We start from the raw sequence: 25,759 nt of genomic DNA on the forward strand, positions 1-25,759 counted from the left end.
TAAGTGATCTAGAAGTTGGTATAACCAGTGAAGTGGCCAAATTTGCAGATGACACTAATCTATTTATTGTAGTGAAATCCATGCTAGGAATAATTAGGAAGGGGATTGAAAATAAAAATGCTAGTATTATAATGCCCTTATACAAATCTATTATGTGGCCACATCAGGAATACTGCGTACAGCTTTGATCACCATATCTTAAGAAGAATACTGTAGAACTGGAAAAGGTGCATAAGAGGGCAACCAAGATGATCAGGGGTCTTGAGCACCTTTCTTATGAGGCTAGGCTACAGCATCTGAGGCTTTTTACCTTGGAAAAGAGGCAACTAAGGGGAGACATGATCGAGGGGTATAACTTTATGCATGGAGTGGAGAGAATGGACAGAGAGAAATTTTTCTCCCTCTTACAACACTAGAACCAGGGGTCACCCCATGAAACTAAAAGTCAGGAAATTTAGGGCCAAAAAGAGGAAGTACTTAACACAGCACATAATCTATGGAATTTTTTGCCATGGGATGTGGTGATGGCCACCAGCATGGATGGTTTTAAAAGGGGCTTAGACAAATTCATGGAGGACAGGTCTATCAATGGCTACTAGTCTGGTGGCTATGGGCCACCTCCAGTCTCAGATGCACAATGCCTCTCAATACCAGTTGTAGGGGAGCAGCAGCAGGAGAGAGGGCATGCACATACCTTTTGCCTGTGGGCTCCCCAGAGGCATCTGGTGGGCCACTGTGTGAAACAGGATGCTGGACTAGATAGGCCTTGGGTCTGATCCAGCACGGCTGTTCTTATGTACAGGGACACAAGGGTCTAGACCTAGCAACACTCCCCCTTAGCGCCACAGCCCATAGTCTTGAACTCTCAAAACCTTTCCTGTCTAGTCCCTTCCTGCCAATAGTGAACATCATCTTCTGTCCTCAGGCTCCATGTAAGGTTTTGTTCCTATTCTGCTTTGTTGCAATTCCTTTATCCATCCAGTCACTTTAGCATTCCTGTCAGTTTAGCCATATAATCCAACCTGAGTGTAAGCACAGCAAGGTTAAGAACATAAGAACAGCCCCGCTGGATCATGCCCAAGGCCTACCTAGTCTAGCATCCTGTTTCACAGTACCTTCTTGTGCCTGAGCTGGCACAGATTCCCATCTCCTCTGCCTTTCCCCTCAAGTCTCAGGTTCATTTTCTTCAGTCTGCTAGCTACTTTGCAACCTGCCTTCAGCTACCTTGCTCCCAGGATCGCGGATCTTTAGCTTTCGTATATCCTGGGATCTCTTCATAAAAGCCACAAAGTGGTGTCTATTCATTGTATTGCAAAACTAAATTGCACAGTTATTGCAGAGTCTACTGTAGATGTGTCCAGCAATTCTTCTTGTAGGATTGAATTGGATCACTTTCAGTTTGTTGCTTCTGAAGATGTGGACAAACTGCTTCAGACTGTACGTCCCACCACCTGCTCTCCTGACCCTTGCCCAACTTGGCTCATTTAATCTGGCAGTCACATTATTAGAGATGGTCTGGTAAATATCATAAATGCTTCTCTGAGGAGGACAGGATGCATCCTTGTCTTAAGGAGGCTATTTAGACCTTATCAGAAGAAACTTGGATTGGACCCCTCAGAGTTGGCTAATTGCATACCTGTTTCTAATCTTCCTTGGCTGGGCAAGGTGACGGAGCGAGTGGTAGCTTCTCAGCTCCAGGCAGTTTTGAATGACACAAATTATCTAGACCCATTCCATACTGGCCTTCGGTTGGACTATGGGGTTGAGACTGCCTTGGTCGGCCCGATGGATTATCTCCAATTGGTTATTGACCAAGGGAGTGTGACCCTGCTTATCCTCTTGGCGGCTTTCGATACCATTGACCATAGTATCCTGCTGAGTCATTTGAAGGAGGTGGGATTGGGTGGCACTGTTCTACAGTGGTTCTGTTCCTACCTCTCTGGCAGATTCCAGATGGTGTTTCTTGGAGACTGGTATTCTGCAAAGCGAGAGCTAACATGTGGAGTACCACAAGGCTCCATACTGTCTCCAGTGCTTTTTAACATGTACATGAAACCGCTGGTTTGGTCTGGAGGTTTGTTCTGGGATGTTATCAATATTATGATGACACCCAGATCTACTTCTCCATACCAACTTCATCAGGAAATGGCATGACCCCCCTAAATGCCTGCCTGGAGGCGATAATGGGCTGGATGAGGGATAACAAGCTGAAGTTGAATCCAAATAAAACTGAGGTACTATCTATAGGGGGTTGGGACCTAAGAGATGGTTTTGATCTGCCTGTTCTGGATGGGGTTACACTCCCCCTAAAAGATAAGGTCTGTAATCTGGGAGTGCTCCTGGATCCTAAACTCTCCCTGGTTTCTCAGGTTAATGCAGTGATCAGGAGTGCTTTTTAATCGGCTTCCACTAATACACTAGATGCATCCATTTCTGGAGACAAATGACTTTAAAACAATACTGGTAACCTCTAGGCTTGACTACTGTAATGCACTCTATGTGGGGCTGCTTTTGTACATAGTTCGGAAACTATAATTGGTACAGAATGCAGCAGCCAGATTGATATGTGTTGGATATTCTCTGTGGTGAGAGAATTCCTTTCTCATTATAGCAGAGTGCACAGAGGCAGAACACAGCGGTAGTTTAGTTAGGCATGCGTGTATCCTGAGAGTAAAGTAACTTGGAGACAATTCATAGTTTCAAATCAATATAAAAGGCATTTATTAAGGAACTCCATTCTAGATAGGAAAGTGAGGAGTTAGGATCTCTAATCTATCTATCTAGCTGGATGCAGATGGATTCTGCATCCTCTCTGCACATATGGAGCAGGGAGAGAGGCTTGCCATGTTGCAAGGTAGGAAGCCAGGTAGGAAGAGAGAGAGAGGAAGGAAGTTTGAATCCCCTAAGGGTACCAATCTACATTTCAAAGGGATAGCATCAGAGCAGTGGAGAAGGGATGACCAATGTCTTGACTCTCTAGCCCTCTGACTTACTAATCTGTCCCCCACTGTCTGAGGCAAAGAGACAGCGCAAAGTCCTTTAACTTCCAACAATATGTGGGTTTACCCAAAGGGACCATATAACATCGATTTTGAAAGAACTGCACTGGCTGCCAATAAGTTTCCGAACGAAATACAAAGTGCTGGTTATTACCTATAAAGCACTTAATGGCTTGGGTCCAGAGTACTTAAGAGAGCACCTTCTCTGTCGTGAACCCTGTCGCCTATTAAGATCATCTGGAGAGGTCTGGTTATGGCTGCTGCTGACTCGTTTAGTGGCAACTCGGGACTGGGCCTCTCTGTGGCTGCCCCAGGGTTTTGGAATGCACTCTCTGCTGAAATAAGAGCATCTCCTTCTCTGTTTGCTTTTAAGAGAACCCTGAATATGTACCTGTTTTCCCAAGCTTTTATTTATTTATTACATTTCTATACCGCCGAAAACGCAAGTTCTCTGGGCGGTTTACAAAACAATAAAAACAGCCAATAAAAGATTAAAACATTTCAACAATTGAAATTAAGAAGTTAAAACTATTAAAACACAATTAAAACAGTATCTAATTAAAAGCCTGGGTGAACAAATGTGTCTTGACAGCCCTTTTAAAAGTTGTAAGAGATGGGGAGGCTCTTATTTCAGCAGGAAGTGTGTTCCAAAGCCTTGGGGCAGCAATGGAGAAGGCCTGTCCCTGAGTAGCCACCAGACAAGCCGGTGGCAACTGCAGACGAACCTCTCCAGATGATCTCAATGGACGGTGTGGTTCATAGCGAAGAAGACGTTCTCTTAAATACCCAGGGCACAAGCTATTTGGGGCTTTATAGGTTATAACCAAAACCCCTCTGCCTGGAAACTTACTGGCAGCCAGTGTAGATGTTTTAAGATAGAAGTGATATGGTCTCTCCGAGATAACCCAGAGACCAATCTGGCTGCCACATTCTGGACTAACTGCAGTTTCTGAACTACGTACAAAGGCAGCCCCACATAGAGCACATTGCAGTAGACAAGTCTGAAGGTGACCAGCAGATGTACTACTGTTCCGAGGTCATTTATCTAAAGAAACGGACGCAGCTGGCGTATCAGCCGAAGCTGATCAAAGGCACCTCTGGCCACTGCCTCAACCTGGGACACCAGGGAGAGTTTTGTGTCCAGAAGCACCCCCTGACTGCGTACCTGTTCCTTCTGGGGAAGTGTGACCCCATCCAGAACAGGCAGATCAAAATAATCTCCCGACCCCGCACAATAAGTACCTTGGTCTTATCTGGATTATCTAGACCCATTTAAAACTGGCTTCCGGGCTGGCTATGGAGTGAAGACTGCATTAGTCGGCCTGATGGATGATCTCCAACTGGGAATTGACAGAGGAAGTGTGACTGTTGGTCCTTTGGGACCTCTCGGCGGCTTTAGATACTATCGACCATAGTATCCTTCTGGAGCATCTGAGGGGGTTGGGAGTAAGAGGCACTGCTCTGCAGTGGTTCTGCTCCTACCTCTTGGGCAGGTTACAGATGGTGTCCCTTGGAGACTGTTGTTCTTTAAAAACTGAACTTTTGTATGGTGTCCCTCAGGGCTCCATATTGTCTCCAATGTTGTCTAACATCTACATGAAACCGCTGGGAGAGATCATCAGGAGATTTGGTGCAGGGTGCTATCAGTATGCTTATGACACCCAAATCTATTTCCCCATGTCAGCATCATCGGGAGAGGGCATAACCTCCCTAAATGCCTGTCTGGAGTCGGTAATGGGCTGAATGAGGGATAACAAACTGAGACTAAATCCAGATAAGATGGAGGTACTCATTGTGTGAGGTCGAAACTCAGGAGATTATTTTGATCTGCCTGTTCTGGATGGGGTCACACTTCCCCAGAAGGAACAGGTATGCAGTCTGGGGGTGCTTCTGGACCCAAGTCTCTCCCTGGTGTCTCAGGTTGAGGCAGTGGCCAGAGGTGCCTTCTATCAGCTTTGGCTGATACGCCAGCTGCGTCTGTTTCTTGAAACAGATGACCTCTGCAGGTAACCTCCAGACAAGATTACTGTAATGCGCTCTATGTGGGGCTGCCCTTGTACGTAGTCCGGAAACTACAGTTGGTTCAGAATGCGGCAGCCAGGCTGGTCTCTGGGTCATCTAGGAGAGACCATATTACTCCTGTATTGAAGGAGTTACACTGGCTTCCGATATGTTTCCGGGCAAAATACAAGGTGTTACTTATAACCTATAAAGGGCCCTGGGTATTTAAGAGAATGTCTTCTTCATTATGAACCTCACTGCCCATTGAGATTATCAGGAGAGGTCCATCTACATTTGCCACTGGCTCGTCTGGTGGCTACTCAGGGACAGGCCTTTTCTGTTGCTGACCCGAGGCTTTGGAATAGGCTCCCTAGTGCCTATTCTCTGAGTGCCTCCCCATCTCTGACAAGAGCCTCCCCATCTCTGACATTTTTAAAAAAGTCTTTAAAGACGCATCTGTTCACCCAGGCTTTTAAATGATACTGTTTTGATTGTTTTTAATGTTGTTTTAGAATATTGTTTTTTAAACATTTAAATTGTTGTGTTTTTTAAATTTTTTGTTTTTAACTAATGTTTTAATGTTGTTTTTATCTTGTTGTAAACCGCCCAGAGACGTAAGTTTTGGGCAGTATAAAAATATGTCATAAATAAATAAATAAATAAATAAATCTGGATTCAGTCTCCGCTTGTTACCTCTCATCCAGCCCATCACTGCCTCCCAACAGGCATTTAGGGGGGTTATGCCTTCTTCTGATAACGCTGACATGGAAAAACAGATTTGAGTGTCAACAGCATACTGATAACACCCTGCACCAAATCTCTTGATGATCTCTCCCAGCGTTTTCGTGTAGAAGTTAAACAACATCGGAGACAATATGGAGCCCGGAGGGACACCATACTGACGTTCAGTTTTTGAAGAACAACAATCCCCGAGAGACACCATCTGGAATCTGCCCGAGATAAGAGTGGAACTACCGCAAAGCAGTGCCTCTTACTCCAAACCCCCTCAGACGCTCCAGAAGGATACTATGGTCGATAGTATAGAAAGCTGCCAAGAGGTCCAAAAGGTCCAACAGAGTCACACTTCCTATGTCGATTCCCAGTTGGAGATCATCCATCAGGCTGACCAAGGCAGTCTCCACCCCATAGCCCACTCGAAAGCCAGTCTAAAACAGGTCTAGATAATCAATTTCATCCAAGACTGCCTGGAGTTGGGAGGCCACCACCTTCTCAATTACCTTGCCCAGCCACGGAAGGTTGGAGACAGGCCTATAGTTGCTCAACTCTGAGGAATCCAGGGCAGGCTTCTTCAGAAGTGGTCTAATAATTACCTCCTTAAGACAAGGAGGCATCCTGCCCTCCCTCAGAGAAGCATTTATGATCTCTACCAGGCCTTCTACAACAACCCCCCTGCCAGACAGTATTAGACACGTCGGACAAGGGTCAAGAGAACAGGTGGTAGGCCGCATTGCTCCAAGCAGCTTGTCTACATCCTCACGAGTCACAAACTGAAACTGATCAAGCCTAACCACATAACAGGAGTCACTGGACATCTCCGATTCAGACACTGCAGTAATTGTGGGGTCTAAATCCAAGTCAGCCCAAATACGAATGATTTTATCCACAAAGAAATCATTAAACACATCACAGCGGGTAATAGATGGTTCCAAATTCTGATTCAAGGGAGGAGGAGCAGTCACTAGTCCTCTCAAAACCAGGGAAAACTCCGCCGGATGTGAACTTGCGGATGCAATATGGGCCGAAAAGAATTGCTTCTTTGCCACCCATATTGCCAGAGCATAGACCTTCAAATGTGCTCTGTGTTGTAATCTGTCAGATTTGAGTCGAGTCTTCCTCCACTTGCACTCCAGTTATCTACCTCGCCGCTTCAGCCCCTGTAGTTTTTCCGTATACTAAGGGGCCAATTTTGAAGCGGATCGACGAGGACACCTAGGTGAGATCATGTCTACTGCCCTGGTGAGCTTGCTGTTCCAGTTCTCCACCAGGCCATCAACAAGATCACCGGCAGAGCCAACACTAAATCCCTCCAAGCCTTCTTGGAACCCTATTAGATCCAATAACCTTCTTGGGCTGACCATTCTAATGGGCCCCTTGCCCTTGTGAAGGAGGGGTGTGACTGTGAGCCCAACCTTAACCAGATGGTGGTCCGTCCATGACAATGGGGAAATCACAGGAATCCCGACCCACGGAACACCATCCTGATCAGAGTGAAAGACCAAATCAAGCGTGTGACCTGCAATGTGTGTCGGTCTCGAGACCCTTTGGGATAGGCCCATAGTTGTCATGGCCGCTATGAACTCCTGAGCTGCCCGAGACAAATTGTTCCCATAGTGGACACTGAAGTCCCCCAGCATCACAAGCTTGGGAGACTCCAACGCCAAACCCTAGACCAAGTCTATCAGCTCAGTTAGGGACTCCATCGGGCAGTGGGGCAATTGGTACACCAAGAAAAGTCCCAGTCTATCCCTGGTCCCCAAACTTAGGTACACACATTCAATATGGTCAGACACTTCCACAGGGATCCTGGTCAGGGAAAGGTTATTCTTATAGACCACAGCCACTCCACCTCCCTGCCCATGTCCCCGCACCCGTTCCTCAGCAGAATACCCTGGAGGAAGAAGCTGGGACCAGACTGGGCCACCAGCCTCCCCCAACCAAGTCTCTGTAATACATACCAGGTCTGCCCCTTCATCCAGAATCAAATCATGGATAATTTCCGACTTATTCTGGACAGACCTGGCATTACAGAGGAGCAAGGTGAGAATCTTTGGGAGGTTGGCACTGCTCCCCAAGGTCAAAGAACTGGCAAGGCAGCCGGAAGGGAAAACAGCTAATAGATTTCTGACTTCCCTTCCCCTGTAACGACGCACTGACCTACCAACTTTACTTCCTCTATTCCCCATCACCACCGGAATAGCCATCCCACAGTAAGTGGACACCCCCCCATCTCCCCATCCCCAGACAAACCAAGACACACTTGAAACACCCAGGATCCAAAAACAACAACAGAAGCCAAAAAATATCACCAGGCCCTCACCCTTGTTGCCCCCTGAAGTGGCTCCCCCAAATGGCAACCCCCTTTGGTGGTGACCCCACTGCCACAGTGTAGCAGTCCTTTTATAAGCCCAGAAAAATGTCTACTCTGAGCAGCTGACCCTCAGGAACTGCTGACTCACCCCCTCTGGCCCCAATCCCTCACAGACGCACCTGCAGGGCAGACACAGCCTCGCAAGCTATGGGGGCACCCAGTCTGGCAAGCTGACAACAGCAGACAGTAACCACTCAGGCTCTCACCACTGGGCAGCCACTGTCTCTGGGAAGCAGATGTTAAAGCCTCCTCCTCCCTACAAGGCTTCTGGCAACTGATTTTTTAATTGAAATCTAAATTTTAATGTGTTTTTATTTTATTGAGATATTATCTGCTTTGTGAATTTTAACTATTTCATATTGTTTTATGTTTTAATTTGTACACGCCCAGAGATTTCTATATTGTATAGAAATAAAACAAACAAACAAACAATTCCTAAGCTCTGAAGAGATTTTAATCCCCATAAAATTGACATGTTTCCTTCCCTAGTCCAGGTCCAGTCTTCAGGATGGGTGAACAGGGTGATTGCCCAGGGAACCTCCCTGAAGGGGGCATGGAGCTGAGTTTGTACATGCCACATAACTTGGCAACACTGATAAACTAACCATGGGAGAGTATCAAAGAGACACTCCTTCCCCAGGGCACTTCTATACTACTACTACTACAACAAATAATATTTATAGACCATTTATCAATAAAAGTTCTCAAAGTGGTTTACATTTTTTTTAAAAGGAAAAATAAAGATGGTTCCCTCTTCCAAAAGGGTGCACAGGCTAAAAGGAACACAAGGTAGAAACCAGCAACAGCCGCTGGTGGGATGCTGTGCTGGGGGTGAATTGGGCCTGTTGCTCTCCTCCTGCTAAAAATAAGAGAATCACTACTTTAAAAGGTGCCTCTCTGCTCAGCTAGCAGGGCTAACTCGACTTCCTTCAAAGAACCTGTACTACAGAGTTTCTGATACAGGGGTCCACCAATTTGTGCTTGCTATACCCCTGCCTTTCCTGAGAGGAGATAGGGTCTTATCTGGCATGATGTGACTGTAGCAGTGAGCCCCTTTCTTCTTGCCGAGCTCTGAAATGGGTGACTCATTCACCTCACCACTCACTTACCTCACCACTCACCTCTATCAGTAAGAAGTCTCATTGCCTTCTGAGTTATTCTAAAGCTTAGCATGGCATCAGGGGAAGCAACCTCCCTTCTCCCAAGCTTAAAGGATATGGACTCTCCCTGGCACCATGACAACTCCAGAAACTAGCAGAGAGATTTCTTGCTGCTGTTGAAGTGCTTTCAAAGTCAGACCAAGTGAGTGAGAGTCCACCTTTTTCTAGGCTCTGATGGATGGGAACTCTCCTTGACACTGCAGCCAATCAATGACAGAGACCAGAGGCTCCATTGTCACAACTGCCATAGAATATATAACTATAATTATAATTGTTTAATATTTTTATATATATTACCTTTAAAAAAAATGACTTGTTATCCCTAATGGTTCATTCCTTTTGCCTTTTAATGCACATATAAAAATATCTATAATTTAATTTTAATTATATCTCACAGCTTCCCCTTATAATTTGGATGGTTTTCAGGACACTTGGCTTCCCCCCCCCCATTATTTTTGTATGTTAGCATTATGCATATGCTGCCTCAAGTGCTTTGGTAGGTAAGTGAGCTATAAATCACAAACATAAAATAAGAATGCATCTTGCATTTTGCTTGACATAACTGCTGCTGCCATTTTAGAAGGGCAAAATTCCAATTAAGGAGCCAGCAACACCTGCAGAGCCCTAAGTCCTCAGTTTAATCCTGCACATTCAGGAAACATGTTTGTTCATTACAGCTGGTCTGCTTTTCCCCTCCTATGAGCTTCTGAAATGCTCATTATCTGCTTTCAATTGGAATGGTGTCAAGTAGGATTTCTGTTGTTTCTGGTATTTCATATCAGTCTCCATTAGCAAAAGAAATAGAAACCCCATATTAGCATGTATATTTCACAAGACCTGTCCCTAGAAACCTCTTCCTGATCTGTAAAAACTTTTCATGGGTTTAAGTTTTTAAAAAGAGCCAGTCCTACAAATGACAAAGAGCCAATCTCTGTGTTTCTGATCATTAGGAACATAGGCAGCTGCTATATACCAAGTCAGACCATTGTTGTCTGCACAGACTGGCAGCGGCTTCTCCAAGGCCTATCTTAGAGATACCAGGGAGGGAACTTGGAACCTTCTGCAGGTAAGCATGCAGGTGCTCTTCCCGGAACAGCCCCATTCCCTGAGAGGAATATCTTACAATGCTCACACATGTAGTCTCCCATTCAAATGCACCCAGGATGGACTCTGCTTAGCAAAGGGGACAATTCATGCTTGCTACCAAAAGACCAGCTTTATTCCTAATACCTGCAAAAAGAACACATGGTGGGGCTGGAGAGAGACTTCCTAAGGGAGGAGATCTGGTCTTGTGTTAGCAAACATGAATTGTCCCCTTTGCTAAGCAGAGTCCACCCTGGTTTGCATGTGAATGGGAGACTACATGTGTGAGCACACACAACAAATATTCCCCTTAGGGGATGGGGCTTCTTCTGGGCTTGCATGCTGAAGGTTCCAAGTTCCTTCCATGGCATCTCCAAGCTGGACTAAGAAAGACTCCTGCCTGTAACCTTGGAGAAGCCGCTGCCTGTCTGTGTAGACAATAATGAGCTAGATGGACCAATGGTCTGACTCCGTAGAAGGCAGATTCCTAAGTCTGCTGGTTAAAATACAGAAGGATGAAAAGTTTCCTGCTTGGCTATTCCCTTAGTTTCCCACACACCTGACAAAGTAACTGACACAATTCATGGTTTTAGTGGATAAGACTTTGGATTTATGTATTTTAAAAAATGTATACTATGACTATGGCAAATATAGCTCAGTAGAGCCTTCCAGGCAGCTTCCAGAGGTAAAATTAAACAGTTATAAGTACCTTTCTATACTTGGATGTTTACTGTGTAAATAAATGAAGCTTTGGATATATTTTGAGTACACTTTGGAATTACTACCTAGTTTGGTTTGTGTTCTGCTTTGTTTGTCATTCAACAAATATGTCATAAGTCAAACAACTTGAGCTAGTACAGAGCCTGAAAAGATTAAGAACTGTGGACCTCCCCCCAAGTTTTAGAGCCAATGGGCAATATCCAGAATAAATTAGTTATGACCAAGTTCCATAGAAATTAATTGAACTTAGTCATTACTAGCTTATTGCCTTATTGATTTCAATGGTCATTTTAATTATGACTAATTAATCTGGATGTTGCCCAATGAACATGTCATGAAGTGCAATTTTTCATAGTTTATTCTAAACAATTTTAAAACTACATGGTTAGCAAGCTTTATTCTCTAAAAACCAGAATCTTTCTTTGCCTTCTACTAGAGGCATGACTTGTGTATTTTCATTATTAAATTGTTTATAAAGAAGCTCTCACTGGCTCTTTTGCTTATACAAAAGAAAGCATTCTCCAAATACAAAGTTTTCATTTCAAATAACTGATTTATTTATATACCTCTTTTACACTGCCATTCTATGCACACTTTATTGGGCATAAATCCCGTTAAGCTCAGTGTGGCTTACTTTCAAGTAAACATGCATAGGAGTGGGTTGCCTGGCTATGTTTGGTAGGGAGCTGCTGCCTTGGTGCTGGACTTAAATCTTATGGCTTTTGGCATGCTCTACTTCTATAAATCTGTGAACCTACTTTAGATAATAGTCATTGAACGCAATGGGATTTCTGAGTAAACATGTACGGGATTGTGCTGCCTCTTAGGAGTATGACCTAGTGCAACATTCATCGGATCGGGTTAAAGCTTACTTCCAAATAAGTGACTTACAGCCAAATAAGTGGCTGTAAGCTTGAATTTCAGGGTTCAGAGCTTTTGAAAACTGCCGACTTTCATGAAACTCAATCGAACCACTCAATCGAACTTTTTATATTAATCAAAGAAGGCAACAGAGCCGCACATTCCATTCCATTATGCTCTAGTAGTTTTGCCTAGCAGGTAAATTCGGAGTCACTCCGGAATACATAGGCGTGGAGCCGGGGGAATAGCACACTATACCTACCAACCCACGAGAAGTGGGCGTCCCAGACGGACCACATCTGGACGGTGAAGAAAGGCGCCCAGCAGATGATGTAAGCGGAGACGATCACGAAGGTCATCTTGACTGTGCGGATCTTGGCACGAGAGATATTCTTGATACTACTAACACAGGGCGTGAGAAGCAACCCCTTGCGGAGGGCGTCTCCTCGAGGAGGAACCATAGGCCGCCTTTGCCTTCGGGTCTTGTCTCGGACGTTGCTCCAGATGTGGTAGCAGATGAAGCCGTAGCAGATGGCCAAGATGAGGACGGGCGCCACGAAGATGCTGCCGGTGATCCAAGTGACGTAGGCGCGGAGCCCCCAGGGCTTGATGAAGTGACCCCAGCAGTCGTAGACTCGCGAACCGGTCTCCACCTCGGTGAGCGAGAAGATGAAGTACTGCGGCATGCTGAGCACGAAGCTGAGCGCCCAGGCAGTCGCGATCATGCAGTGCGAGCGCTTGGCGGGCTGCTGCAGCGTCTTCAGCGGGTGGCACACGGCGATGTAGCGGTCGGCCGTCATCACCACCAGCATGTACGCCGAGGCGAACATGCCGAAGACCTGCAGGTGCTTCACCACGCGGCACAGGCCGTCCGTCCCGTGGAAGCGGTAAGTCACGTCCCAGCAGAGTTGTGGCAAGGTTTGGAAAAAAGCCACCGCCAGGTCGGCGAGGCTCAAGTGCCGGATGAAGAGGTCCATGCGGGAGACCTTCTTTCTCGGCGTGCGGTGCAGCGCCAGCAGGACGAAGGAGTTGCCCAGCACGGCCAAGGCGAACGTCAAGGCCAGCACCGCGATCTCCAGCTTGGCCAGTTCTTCGTCCCGCCCGTAATTGTCGTTGTTCCCGCTGGAGTTGCTGCTAGACCAGGGCGGCTTCGCGCTGGTGCCGGCTTCCTCCGCTTCCCTGAGCCGCCCCTGACTCCTGTTCCAGGCTGACGACGGAGCTGCCCAAGGGGTACTGCCAGGAGTGTCTCCGAAGTGCATGGCGATGCTTTCCCCGCGCTCTCTTCCTTTTCCCGCTTTCCCGCCTTTTCCTCTTCGGTCTGGAGTACTCCACTCTCGCTGAGGAGGACGCCTGATAGTCTCTCTCAATGCCTCGAGCGCGCTTCTCTTTTGCTGACCGAGTCCCTTCCTTCTCGACTCGGGGGCCAGAGAGCGAGACCCTTCCTCACTGTCCTTCCCTTTTTCTGCCCTCAAATTAGCCCCAACCAGTCTGTTCGCTTTCACGCTCACCTCCACCGTTTTCTCGCCGCCTCGCTCTGTTCCCTGCCTGAGAGCTGCGCCTTATGCCTCTCTTTTGGCGCCCTGCACGCCTCTGTCTGCTTTCGTGTTGTTCCCGCTCTGTCTTTTCTTTCTTGCTCTTCTGGGTCTGGGATTAACCCTGACCCCGCCCCCTTTCTCTCCCTAGCGCCCCCCAGCCCGCCGCCACCTCCTTTAAACCCCGCTCCTTTCTTTATATGCCACCACCTCCGTCAAAGCTCCTCGCTTTGTTTGGCACCCAGCCCGGGTGCCCTGTCCTCAGGTTTGATTTATCCTCGGAGAATGAGGTTCCCATTTCGTTGTTAGTTTAGGGTTTGACGCCACTCGGCTCCTTTTCACCTAGAGTTAAGGACTGATTTAATAACCTCCATCGAAAAGCTTTGTCTCTGTCGTGCTGGGAGGCACTATTGCTATCGTAGGAACATAGGAAACTGCCATATACTGAGTCAGATCATTGGTCTATCTAGTTCAGTACTGTCTTCACAGACTGGCAGCGGCTTCTCCAAGGTTGCAGGCAGGAATCTCTCTCAGCCCTATCTTAGGAGAAGCCAGGGAGGGGACTTGAAACCTTCTGCTCTTCCCAGAGCGGCTTCATCGTGTTGTCTGATAGGTAAGAACTAATAACAATGCAAGTTCATACCTTTGTTGCAACTACCTCACTGTTGAGCATGAATGTAGGAATTCACTTTTGCACTGTTCACTAACCAGGATGGCTGTCTTTTTATAGAAGAAGGGCTCTACTCTGTTACAAGCTAGTGAGGCAACAGGCAAAATGCCCCCATTGCTTCACTTGTCAAATTTATTTAATTAATTAATTAATTTATTTATTTATTTTTACCCCTGTCAGAATGGGGTGTGGGTGGGGAGTTTGCCATGTTGATGCTCCTGCCCTTCTCATTCGATCCTAATTCTCCACCTCTCTTTCACTCCTCATTGGAATTTGTGGCACAATATTCTGAGGTAAACTATCACTACCCTTCATAGAACTGTTTTCTATTCTAGTAGGGATCTTGAAAACATGTCAATGAAGCTTTGACCGGCAAAGAAAAAATGTAGGTGAAGCCCTGACTGGAAAGGAGATAATGAACCAGATAACAGACAGGAAGATGCTGAGAGAGAAGTCAAGGGAAATAGGAGAATAAACGGAAGGGTAGACTCCTTGCTTTAGGGTCCAAATAATGAGAGAGAGAGAGATTCTGTTGAAAGAGGCACTGCACTTTCCCTTCTGGCACTGGGCTTTTTTATTTGTTGTTCAGACTCTGCTTTTACACCAATGTACTTATTAATACATTGATGGAAACCCCCAAATATCATGTTATTGTCTACCGGATTAATTAGTTGAGCATAACAAACATTCCCAAGTTCTGCAGTCACAATCATTGACATGGATTTGACACAGTGCAACACACAAAGGCATGCACTGAAAGGTAAAAAGGTAAAGCATGCCGTTGAGTTGGTGTCGGCTTCTGGTGTCCACAGAGCCTGGTGGTTGTCTTTGGTAGAATACAGGAGGGGTTTACCATTGTCTCCTCCTGTGCAGGATGAGATGATGACTTTCAGCATCTTCCTATATCGCTGCTGCCTGATATAGGTGTTTCCCATAGTCATACCAGTGGGGATTCGAACCGGCAACCTCTGGCTTGCTAGTCAAGTCATTTCCCCACTGCGCAAAGGGTGAGAAAAATCCAACCTGTGCTTAAATGTGCAATTTCTAGTTTGATCCTTGGTGTATACAAAAAGGTGGTTGATGCACATTCAGCACTATATACTTGCACAAGTAGGGTACACTACAAGCCAGATGCTATAAAGAAGTAAAGGACCATCTTTTCCAGAGGTGAAATAAAGCTTATGTGATTCAGAAAAATAGTTTGATAATTTTGTTTCTTGAATGTAGTTAATGTTAGTTTGGCTGTGTTACTTCTACAGTGCATTTTAAACACATACTATTGAGTATACTGCAATCTGCAATCTGGTCTGCTAAATTTCTGCTTTGATTATGTACCAAAATTTCCACAGTCTTGTGTGGGGGAAAGGCACAAGAAACAATAAAGAGACAAAAGCTTTTCTCAGTGTATATACCTTGTAAATACTGGCTGACATCCTGACTAAATTTACTTGCAAACGTCCCAATGAAATTAAAAGTGCAAGTTAAGCATGCCTAACTTGTCCTTTTAATTCCAATGGGACTTTCTTGAGCAAATTAGTCAGGATGTCAGCCACTGGCTGTACAAAGCTCACTTTTTAGAACTGGCACTGAGATTTTACTTAAACATATTTACTAGGGAATACATTCCATTGAACCCAGAAGGATTTATTTCTGAGTGAATGTGCTTAGCACTGCCCATGACAACGTGACACTACACACTTTCTGCAAATTTGACTATCAGAGAAATACTTTTTAGAGAAATGCTATATTACTTATTCTTCCATATTTTCTATTTAAAAATCAGCATGCCCATTTATCCAAGCTTCTACTCTGATGTGTCTCTCATGCTAGTCAGATAAGTGTGGTGGTATTTGTGTCACATATTATTTTACCCAAGGCTATTATGTACTTGCATTGTAAAGAGACATAAAATAATCTTGATATAAGAACCTGGTGATAGGATTATTACAAGATAACATTTCTACATGTAGAGCTTTGTAACTCTTCCTTAAACGGCAAAAATGATGTGATAATTGGCAATGTGGTTTGTTTCATTTAATCTGGAATCCTACAGATTCCAAATAGGCAGGAAAGTTTTAAATAAAAATTTTAGTTCTGCATTTGTAATGTATTTGTTTAATGAAAGGCTGCATTCCGTGCCACCAGACAGTGCCAAAAGTATCATACAATTTAAAACAATATCTAAAACAAACCTTAATATATCGGACATCTATTTCATAGACACTATAATTTCACATCTACTGACAGAGGAAATAATTTGCCTCCATTGAAATCCACAATGAAATGATGCATTTAGAAAATATTTTTAACCTTGGAGTTACCACCCACAGCAGCCTTCTGGGTAGAATGCTCTCCATAGAATGCATATAGAGTGTCCACATTTGGCTTCAGATAAATATCATAGACATTAGGGAATTAAGTGCCCTATGCATATAGAGCTGGGTGCTCTTCAAGGGCTGAATCTATATAATATACTATCTTATTAATATTAATACGATATTGTATGCAGATTTCTTATATAACGATTCATACAAAAATGCCTGCACAATCACTACTCTTGATTACTGCAATGTGCTCTATGCAGGGTTGCCTTTAAAGATTATTCAGAAGCTTAAATTCATACAGAATGCTACTACATGTCATTTAACTGGCATGTAGAGGTGGATGTATAGTCAGCATGTCCTGTGCCAGTTGCATCAGCTGCCAATCAATGTCCAGGCTCCTAAGACCCCTGAAGATATCAAGGCATTTTTCTTTACATTAGAGAACAGTGGAGGGTTGTAGTGGGTGAGGTCATAACTTTGTAACATGCCTCTTGGGGAGGGGGAGGGCTCAAGCTGTCATTTGAGCACTGCCAGTGTGAGATGTGACAGATTACGGTTGCCTACAGGAGGCGGTATTGGATGAATACATCTTGTAAGGACATAAGAACAGTCCTGCTGGATCAGGCCCAAGGCCTAGCTAGTCCAGCGTTCTGTTTCACACAGTGGCCCACCAGATGCCGCTGGGAAGCCCACAGGCAAGAGGTGAAGGCATCCCCTCTCTCCTGCTGTTGCTCCCGTGCAACTAGTATTGAGAGGCATCTTGCTTCTGAGGCTGGGTGTGGGCTATAGCCACCAGACTAGTAGCCATTGATAGACCTGTCCTCCATGAATTTGTCTAAACCCCCTTTAAAGCCATCTAAGCTAGTGGCCATCACCACATCCTGTGGCAGAGAATTCCATCATGTGAAAAAGTACTTCCTTTTCTTGGTCCCAAATTTCCTGGTCTTCAGTTTCATGGGATGACCCCTGGTTCTAGTGCTATGAGAGAAGGAGAAAAATTTCACGTAAGGAAGGTGTTCCAGGCCCTTGACCATCTTGGTTGCCCTCTTCTGCACTTTTTCTAGTTCTACAATGTCCTCCATAAGATGCGGCAACCAGCAATATAAGCAGTACTCCAAATATGGCTACACCATAGATTTGTATAACAGCATTATAATATTAGCATTTCTATTTTCAATCCCCTTCTTAATGATCCCTAGCATGGAATTGGCCTTTTTCACAGCTGTCGCACACTGAGCCGACATTTTCATCGAGCTGTCCACCATGACTCCAAAATCTCTCTCCTGGTCAGTCACTGACAGCCGGATCACTGACAGTCACTGACTCCTGGTCAGTCACATATACATCAGTGTATATGTGAAGTGGGGATTTCTTGCCCCCAAGTGCATCACTTTACATTTACTTACACTGAACTGTACTTGTTATTTTGTTGCCCACTCACCCAGTGTGGAGAGTTCCTTTTAGAGCTCCTCACAATCCATTTTGGATTTCACTACCCTAAATGGATTGCACTACCCTAAGTAGTTTACTCCCATCTGCAAATTTGGCCACTTGGCTGCTTACACAACTTCTAGATCATTTATGAATAAGTTAAGGAGCACTGGTCCCAGTACAGATCTTTGGGGGACCCCACTTCTTTCTTACTTCCATTGTGAACACTGTCCATTTATTCCTACCCTCTGTTTCCTGTCCTTCAACCAGTTATGAATCCACAGTTGAACCTGTGTTGAACCCCTTATCCCATGACTGCTAAGTTTACTCAAGAGCCTTTGGTGGGGAACTTTGTCAAAAGGTTTTTGGAAGTCCAAGTATACTATGTCAACCGGATGACCTTTATCCACATGCCTGTTGATGCTCTCAAATAATCCCAAACTGTTAGTGAGGCAAGACCTGCCCTTGCAGAAGCCATGCTAGTTCTCTTTCAGCAAGGCCTGTTCTATACATTTAACAATTTTGTCCTTAAGTATGCTTTCCATCAATTTATCCAGCACAAAAGTTTACTCCGCGCAGAACTGGCCTGTAGTTTCCCAGATCCCCCCTGATCCCTTTTTGAAAATGGGAGTTACATTAGCTCGTGGTACAGAGCCTGATTGTAGGAACAACTTACATAATTATCAGTAATTTCACATTTGAGTTCTTTCAGAACTCTTGGGTGCATGCCATCTGGCCCTGGAAATTGGTTAATTTTTATGTTTTCACAACAGTTGGTTCAAGTGGTGCCCATTGCTTGTGTACAGGCTTCACTCACCGCCAAATGTATCCCAGTGCCTAACAACTCTAAATCCCTCCACCTGACACCACCATCTCTTCCACACATTGAGAACCTTCACCTGCACTTATCTTGCTGGCCCTGCGCACGGAACAAGTAGCACTTCAAAGAATGCTACCCTGGGGGTCCAGGACTTCAAAATGCTACCTAGCAGCCTAAATTTGGCTTCCAGGACCCCCTGACTGCATTTCCCAACCCTTCTCACACATTTGATCTTAGCCACAAGGCTGGGAAGAGAGTGAAAAGCGACCTTTCCTCCCTCACTTTGGCAAAGATTTTGGTCTTTAGCCTCCTGGTGTGAGTCCATGGATCATAATAGGGTACCTATGGGAGACTGCTATCTTGTGGCTCAGACCAGTGATTGATGGGGAAAGTCATGGAGAAACTGATTGTCCAACAATTAATGCAGATCATTAGGAACATAGGAAGCTGCCATATACTGAGTCAGATCATTGGTCTATCTAGCTTAGTATTGTCTACACAGACTGGCAGCAGCTTCTCCAAGGTTGCAGGCAGGAATCTCTCTGAACCCTATTTTGGAGAAACCAGGGAGAGAACTTGGAACCTTCTGCTCTTCCCAGAGTGGCTCCATCCCCTGAGGGGAATATCTTACAGTGCTCACATGTGGTCTCCCATTCAAATGCAATCAGGGTGGACCCTGCTTAGCTAATGGGACAAGTCATGTGTAGGGATGTGCCCGAACCGGTCCGGTTTCGAGCCGGTCCGGCGGTTCGGCACGGAGGGGGTTGTAGCTTTAAGGGCGGGGGGTGGTACTTACCCCCCCCCCCGCCGCTCTTCCCCCTCCGGCTCTGTGTTTTTTGACCGGACTGGTTCAGAGCCTTACACATCCCTAGTCATGCTTGCTACCACAAGATCAGCTCTCTTCTCCTAGACCAGCATTCCTGCAGGTCCTGCAGGAATGATCTGCACTAACTGTTTGACAAGGATCCCAGTTGGGGATGATATGCATAAGCTGATGAACTTAAAGAGCACCACCTGGTTGCTGGAAAATTACCTAGCAGTAGAAGAGCCCTTGGTTTCCATTGAAAAACCCCAAGTCAGTGCCCAGTGAGCATGTGGGCTGGCCTAAGGAAGCCAAAGGTGGCTAAACTCAATCCACTACAAAGACCAAGCAAGTTTGTCTTTTCCCATGCTGTTGTAAGACTTGCTACAAGGATTACAATACAAACTTTGGGATAGAAAATAACTTACTTTGGCTACAATGCAGCCCACTATAAATGCAGCACTCAAAAACAAGAATGTGTATAGGCTCAGGCAGTGGTGGCTCCTGAGACCCGGCAGCAGGGGGTGGGGGAGGGGGTATGCTAGGCAGGGCAGGTGATGGGCCAGAAATAGTGAGAGGTGGAGCCAGTTCTGGGCCTCTCTCTCTCCCACCCCAGTCTTGCTATGCCACCCCTGCCACCCAAGACTCTCTTTTTATCTCTCACCAAGCTTGCCTGTCACACATATGCCCCACAAGCCTCTCTCTCTATCGCCCACCCAGCCTCTTTTCTCTCTCCCTCTCCCCAGCCCTTATTTCTCTCTACCAAGTCCCTTCTCTCTCACCAAGCCCCTTTTACTGTCACCAAGCCTTTTCTCTCTCTCAAGCCTCCTTCTCTCACTAATCCCCCAACAACAAGCCTTCCATCTTTCCTTTTTCTTTTCTCTCTCTCTCTCACCAAGCCTTGCCATCCATCCAGTCCCCTCCCCACCATCTTGCCCTCTGCCTGTCTGCAAACAAATACAAGCACAGGGAGATCAAACTTACAACACCCAGTGAACTCTCCCAATCAGAGAGCTCCCTCCAACCCCTAACTTCCTATTTTGTTCTTACTGGCTGAAACAGCCTGCTCATCAAGCTGCTCCAGCCAGACCAATTGCAAGGGGGCACCTACCTGGCCCCACCCCCACAAGGTGGTAGAAAAACTGATGGAAAAAAATACAATTATTTCTGGCTTCGCGAGCTGTATATTCAACCCAATTATTAGTTCTTTGAGTGGGCAATGCTAGGAGTTACCCACTAGGGATCAGAAGCTGGAGCAGCTTGATTAGCAGCTGTCCCTAGGCAAAACTACTAGAGCATAATGGAATGGAATGCGCGGCTCTGTTGCCTTCTTTGATTAATATGAAAAGTTCGATTGAGTGGTTCGATTGAGTTTCATGAGTGTCGGCAGTTTTCAAAAGCTCTGAACCCTGAAATTCAAGCTTACAGCCACTTATTTGGCTGTAAGTCACTTATTTGGAAGTAAGCTTTAACCCGATCCGATGAATGTTGCACTAGGTCATACTCCTAAGAGGCAGCACAATCCCGTACATGTTTACTCAGAAATCCCATTGCGTTCAATGACTATTATCTAAAGTAGGTTCACAGATTTATAGAAGTAGAGCATGCCAAAAGCCATAAGATTTAAGTCCAGCACCAAGGCAGCAGCTCCCTACCAAACATAGCCAGGCAACCCACTCCTATGCATGTTTACTTGAAAGTAAGCCACACTGAGCTTAATGGGCCAGGCTGAGGCAACTGAAAGGATGTGGACCTTAGGCACAGAAAGATTTCCTCTTTCTCTCTCCTGAAATTCCAGCAAGCAGTAAGTAGCAAATCTCCTATTCTCAGTAAAAAATAATAATAAGCCCCTGTATTAATTTAAAATTATCACTTTTGCAGTCTGCATCCTTAAGGGTGTTTTTTTTTTTTTTGCTTTATAATGCAAAATCCTTCTATGCATGTCTACTTAGAAGTAAGTACCATCAATATCAATTAGATTTTCTCCCTAGTAAGTCTGAATAGGATTACAACCTTAACTGTAAAGCTCAGTGCATTTTTTTTTGTCTTATTGCTGCTTTTAATATATCTCAAACTTAGTGTAGTCTTCATCTATTTTCTATAGATATTGGTGTGTGTGTGTGTGTGTGTGTGTGTGTGTTTAATTTTGCTTTAATCCACCATGAATTCTCTTTGCCCCCACCCCTGCCCTTTTCCAGGCAGTTCTAATAAGCTAAATAAAAAAGGAGTCATTTGGGGGGTGTTGCATTTTTATATGCTTATCTCAGAATGTAAGTGGTGACCATGAAAGCTTCAATCCCTAGTGCCTCCAGTTTTGTAGGTTCATGCACTCCTCCTCAGCATGAGCTTTGCGCTGAGTATCTTCACCTTCACCAATAAAATAGCATATTTATTTACCAATAAATAGCATATTCAGGTATTGGGAATTGAGTGGGGCGGTAGTCTGCAGTTGGTGAGGATTCCGTGACCGCACTACACACAGCTAATTAGACAAGGTTAAAAACTGAACCTGTATATTTGAAAGTGTTGGGATATAAAGTCTGGGGTTCAGGTAAAGAGAGCTTCCCCAACCCTGTATTGGATTTATTTTTTCCTCCCATAGCTTCAATTTCAGGCCTGCAGTTTTTATTTACCCAGGCTTTTATATGATTGTTTCCATTGCTGCTGCTTTGTATCTTTTATGGTTATATTGTTTTTCTTTTTAATCTTTTAATCAGATCAGTATTTTTATATTCTAGTTAATATTTTAATTGTGTAATTTTTGTAGTCTTGTTTTAACTTTTTGGGTGAACCGTCTTGAGATTATTTTAATGAAAGGTGGTATAGAAATTTAACAAATAAATAATTTTTCATTTTGCTAGTTTAAATTTTAGGCATGTGGGTTTCAAAAGTTTTCCCAAACTGCTGTGGGGCCATGTTTTATCTTCTAGTTTCAGCATGAGCTGTTGCGGATTAGCAACCCCATACATCAGATGCCTGTGATGCAGGAGATTCTGGTCCACAAAAGTTTATGATGAATGTGTTGTTTTGAAGGAGTGATTAATTCTTTAGGGCAAAAGAGAGAACTCCACAGAGTGGTGCAGAGTAATCTACTATATATTGTTTTTCTGTAGAAACAGCCATGTGTAGAAAACAGCCATGTGTTGGGGGCAGCCTGCCGCTTGAGAAGTTCCACATGGCAGTACTATAGTTTCCTATTCTGGAGGAGCAGGGTTTTAGGGAGATGTGCTGTGACTATTAGGTACGCTAAGCCATACCTGCACAGCTCTCCCTTTTGGGGGGGCTTAAGTGGTAGTTATGAAACGACTGATCCATTATATTGCTGCTTTGTTTTTTTCAGATGTAGACACAATCTACCCATGGTCTTGGACAACCCTAAACCATGATATGGAAATGTGCCTTCTGAAGTACATACGCTACAGTGTCTGACACTCTACGTAGAATATCATATTCTTAATACGTTACAACTCTGCATTCATTCATGTTCTTTATGTTGTAAGTGTCACTTTACATGAAACTTTACCCTTTGTGTTACCCACTCATTACTTTCTCCAGTGAATGTGGTGTCAGAAAAGGCATATAATAACTCTAGCTGCCCTGTGTTCAAAAGCTAGCTTGTTCCATTGCCAGGTTCTTAAGTATTTTTACAAGGCCTCTATCTCTGTAGCCAAGTGAACAGGTTCTAGTTTTAAAAGCAGACTCATCAAACTGCATCCCTGGCCGACATCAAAGCATCTGCGTGCCAGACTGTTCTAGCTGGTTGTAAGTCTGGAGCTTGTGCTCCAGATTAGTTGTTGTGCTACTGAATGGAGCAATGCCCGTTTTTGTGTGCAACATTTGCTCACACACACAAAAATGGTATGCCACCTCTGTCTGAATGGAAACTTTTGTGCAAAAGTGCTCTTGTTAAAATCCAGGGTGTGTGTGTGTGTGTGTGTGTGTGTGGTGCAACTCAGTTTTAACGTATTTGCTCTGGATGCTGACCCCTGGGGAGTGTGTGAGAACTGGGGCCCTCAAATAGAATGTGGCTAGATTCTGGCCCTTTGTCAGAATGCAGTCCTGCTTTAATGCATCTGGTACTGCTTCACCAGCCTGTAATCTGGAACAGCCCAAACTCTGTTGCAGTATCACACTTACAACATAAGGAGATGGGGTTACACAATAAGGTTACAGACAAATATACTATGTACATTCTCAATCAAAAAGTTAGTTAGTTTTTACTCTCATTGCTGTTCACTGGTGTGTAGAAGATTTCTAAAATGTGTGTTCCATCAACAATTGAAAACCCAGGTTTTTAAGATGACTTTTAGAAAGTTATTAATAAAAAGAATTTTTCCACATGCGCAATGGATAGCATAGGGTATTTGTGCAAAAGCACAACACCATGGTTGTGAGTTCGTGTCTCACCTGGGGCACTAGTTTTAAAGCATTCAGAATAAAAAAAAACTTGGTGTTTTTAGCAACCAATTAAAAACGCATACTTTTAAAGAGGATGTAGTTTTGATAGTTCTCATTTTTTTGGCTTTTTAAATGACTTTCAATTTGAAGCTTTAAAATTGTGGTTTTAGTCTGGTCTTTTAACTTGATTAATTTAATTTGTTTAGCTTCATTAGTCTTATTTTACATTGTAGCTATTTTATTAATGTTTTTGTTCGCCTGCGGCTGCCACCAACTCTTCTGGCAGCTACTCGGGAACGGGTGCAGCCCCTGGACTTCTCCGGTGCAGCCCCTGGACTTTGGAATGTGCTCCCTGATGAAATAAGAGCCTCTGATCCATCCCCGAGCAGTAGAGTACTGAAGGGGTGGGGGTGGGGTGGAGTATACATATCTAAATAGATAAATTACAACCACTTTGTGGGGCGGGCTGATGTATAGTTTTCTAACTATCATGTTCTTCTTTTTAGAACTCGCTGATGAGGAGCCAGGCAATGCTAACGCTCCACCAAATCTGGTGGTGTGTGGGAAAGACTATGATGAATGGCTGAGGGTGATGGCTAGTTTTCTTTATGTCTTTAAAAATGTTGCTGTGCAGATTTTTGAACAAGCCGTGGGAGTTACTGATTACTAGAAGACAGTCCTGAAACTCTATAATGATCTGTCTGAGGCCTTCAAGTTTCAGAAATTAATTAAAAATGAGTACATGTATTCCTGTACCACCACACATTGGGGGGACATGCACACTCGTCGGGGCCAAAAAGCCATCCTCTGCTGCTAGTTCTTTAGTAACCCCATCCACCCCATCTGCTGATGAACCTTCAGAGGTGTCTCAATCAAACCAATCTGCTGATCCACGGGGTGCTGATGAACAGTTGGTACCTGTCATGGACCTTCTACAGAAGTACTTTTCCGTTGTTGAATCCTGCTATGGGTTCTCGATCAGATATCTCTGCAGAATCTCACACTAATATGGCTTCACGTGTAGTCCCAGGTCCCCCATATTCGAGAGGGGGTATCTGCTTTAACAGTGTCCCTGCTGTGTGGGCACTGTATCTCAACCGGTCCCACTCCCCATTCCCCAGGAAGATCCCACGGCCTTGCTAATTGGGTAGTAAAGGCCAAACCAGTGTTAAAAATGAGTACATGTATCCCTGTACCACCACACATTGGGAGTGGGAGGGCGGACATGAACACTCGTAGGGGCCCAAAAGCGGAGGGAACACACCTATCAGCCAGCAAGGAGGGCATAGGAATGCTTCTGGTTCTTCAGATGAGTTTGAACCATCAGAGGAGTCACATAGTGTCCCCGGTCCTCAGAATGCCGACACCGAAGAGTGTGCTACCCAACATGGAGCCTCTCGAGTAGGTATGGCATTTGATGTTGACCCTGCAGTGGGTTCCCAACCATTCTCATCCGAAGAATCAGCAGGCATTCCTGAAGAACACCCACCCATATTTGAGGGGGGTATCTGATTTAACAGTGTCCCCGCTATGTGGGCACTGTATCTCAACTGGTCCCATTCCCCAAGAATATCCCAGGGCCTTGCTAATTGGGTAGTAAAGGCCACACCAGTGTTCTTGCTAGCATTACAGGCGAGGGTAATGTAAAGTTGTCTGTCACCCATTTATAACGGCTCCAGGGATGCAGGGGGGAAAGTGGGCACTGTCTACCTGCAGATGGCATGTTACCCACTTTTTGAATTCAGTAACATATGCACCCCTCTGTCTCTCAACTTTACTGCTCCAGGACCTGCAGTTTGTGTGGCTATGGTGGGGCTCCAGCTTTTGCTGGGAGCTTTTCTCTTTTCCT

The 25,759-nt window shown here is 44.9% G+C and overlaps 1 protein-coding gene, 1 long non-coding RNA gene and 1 pseudogene across 3 annotated transcripts in view; 2 read left to right on the top strand and 1 right to left on the bottom strand.

The window, feature by feature from the left end:
• The window catches only part of AVPR1A (arginine vasopressin receptor 1A), a 27,329-nt gene extending 13,726 nt beyond the window's left edge, over window positions 1-13,603 (bottom strand). For both annotated transcript variants that reach the window (XM_053255836.1, XM_053255835.1), the window contains exon 1: window positions 12,196-13,603. In XM_053255836.1, coding sequence (XP_053111811.1) covers window positions 12,196-13,192 — 997 coding nt within the window. In that variant the 5' untranslated portion in view covers window positions 13,193-13,603. The remainder of the gene's footprint in view (window positions 1-12,195) is intronic.
• On the top strand, window positions 12,359-24,906 carry LOC128327267 (uncharacterized). Its single transcript, XR_008308555.1, has 3 exons — window positions 12,359-12,820; window positions 22,853-23,007; window positions 24,417-24,906. It is a non-coding gene; the product is annotated as an uncharacterized LOC128327267 (long non-coding RNA).
• LOC128328605 (uncharacterized) lies at window positions 23,034-23,193 on the top strand (annotated as a pseudogene).
• Window positions 24,907-25,759: the final 853 nt, after the last annotated feature.

The sequence above is a fragment of the Hemicordylus capensis genome, chromosome 5, assembly GCF_027244095.1.
Source record: "Hemicordylus capensis ecotype Gifberg chromosome 5, rHemCap1.1.pri, whole genome shotgun sequence".
Taxonomy (NCBI): Eukaryota; Metazoa; Chordata; class Lepidosauria; order Squamata; family Cordylidae; genus Hemicordylus; species Hemicordylus capensis.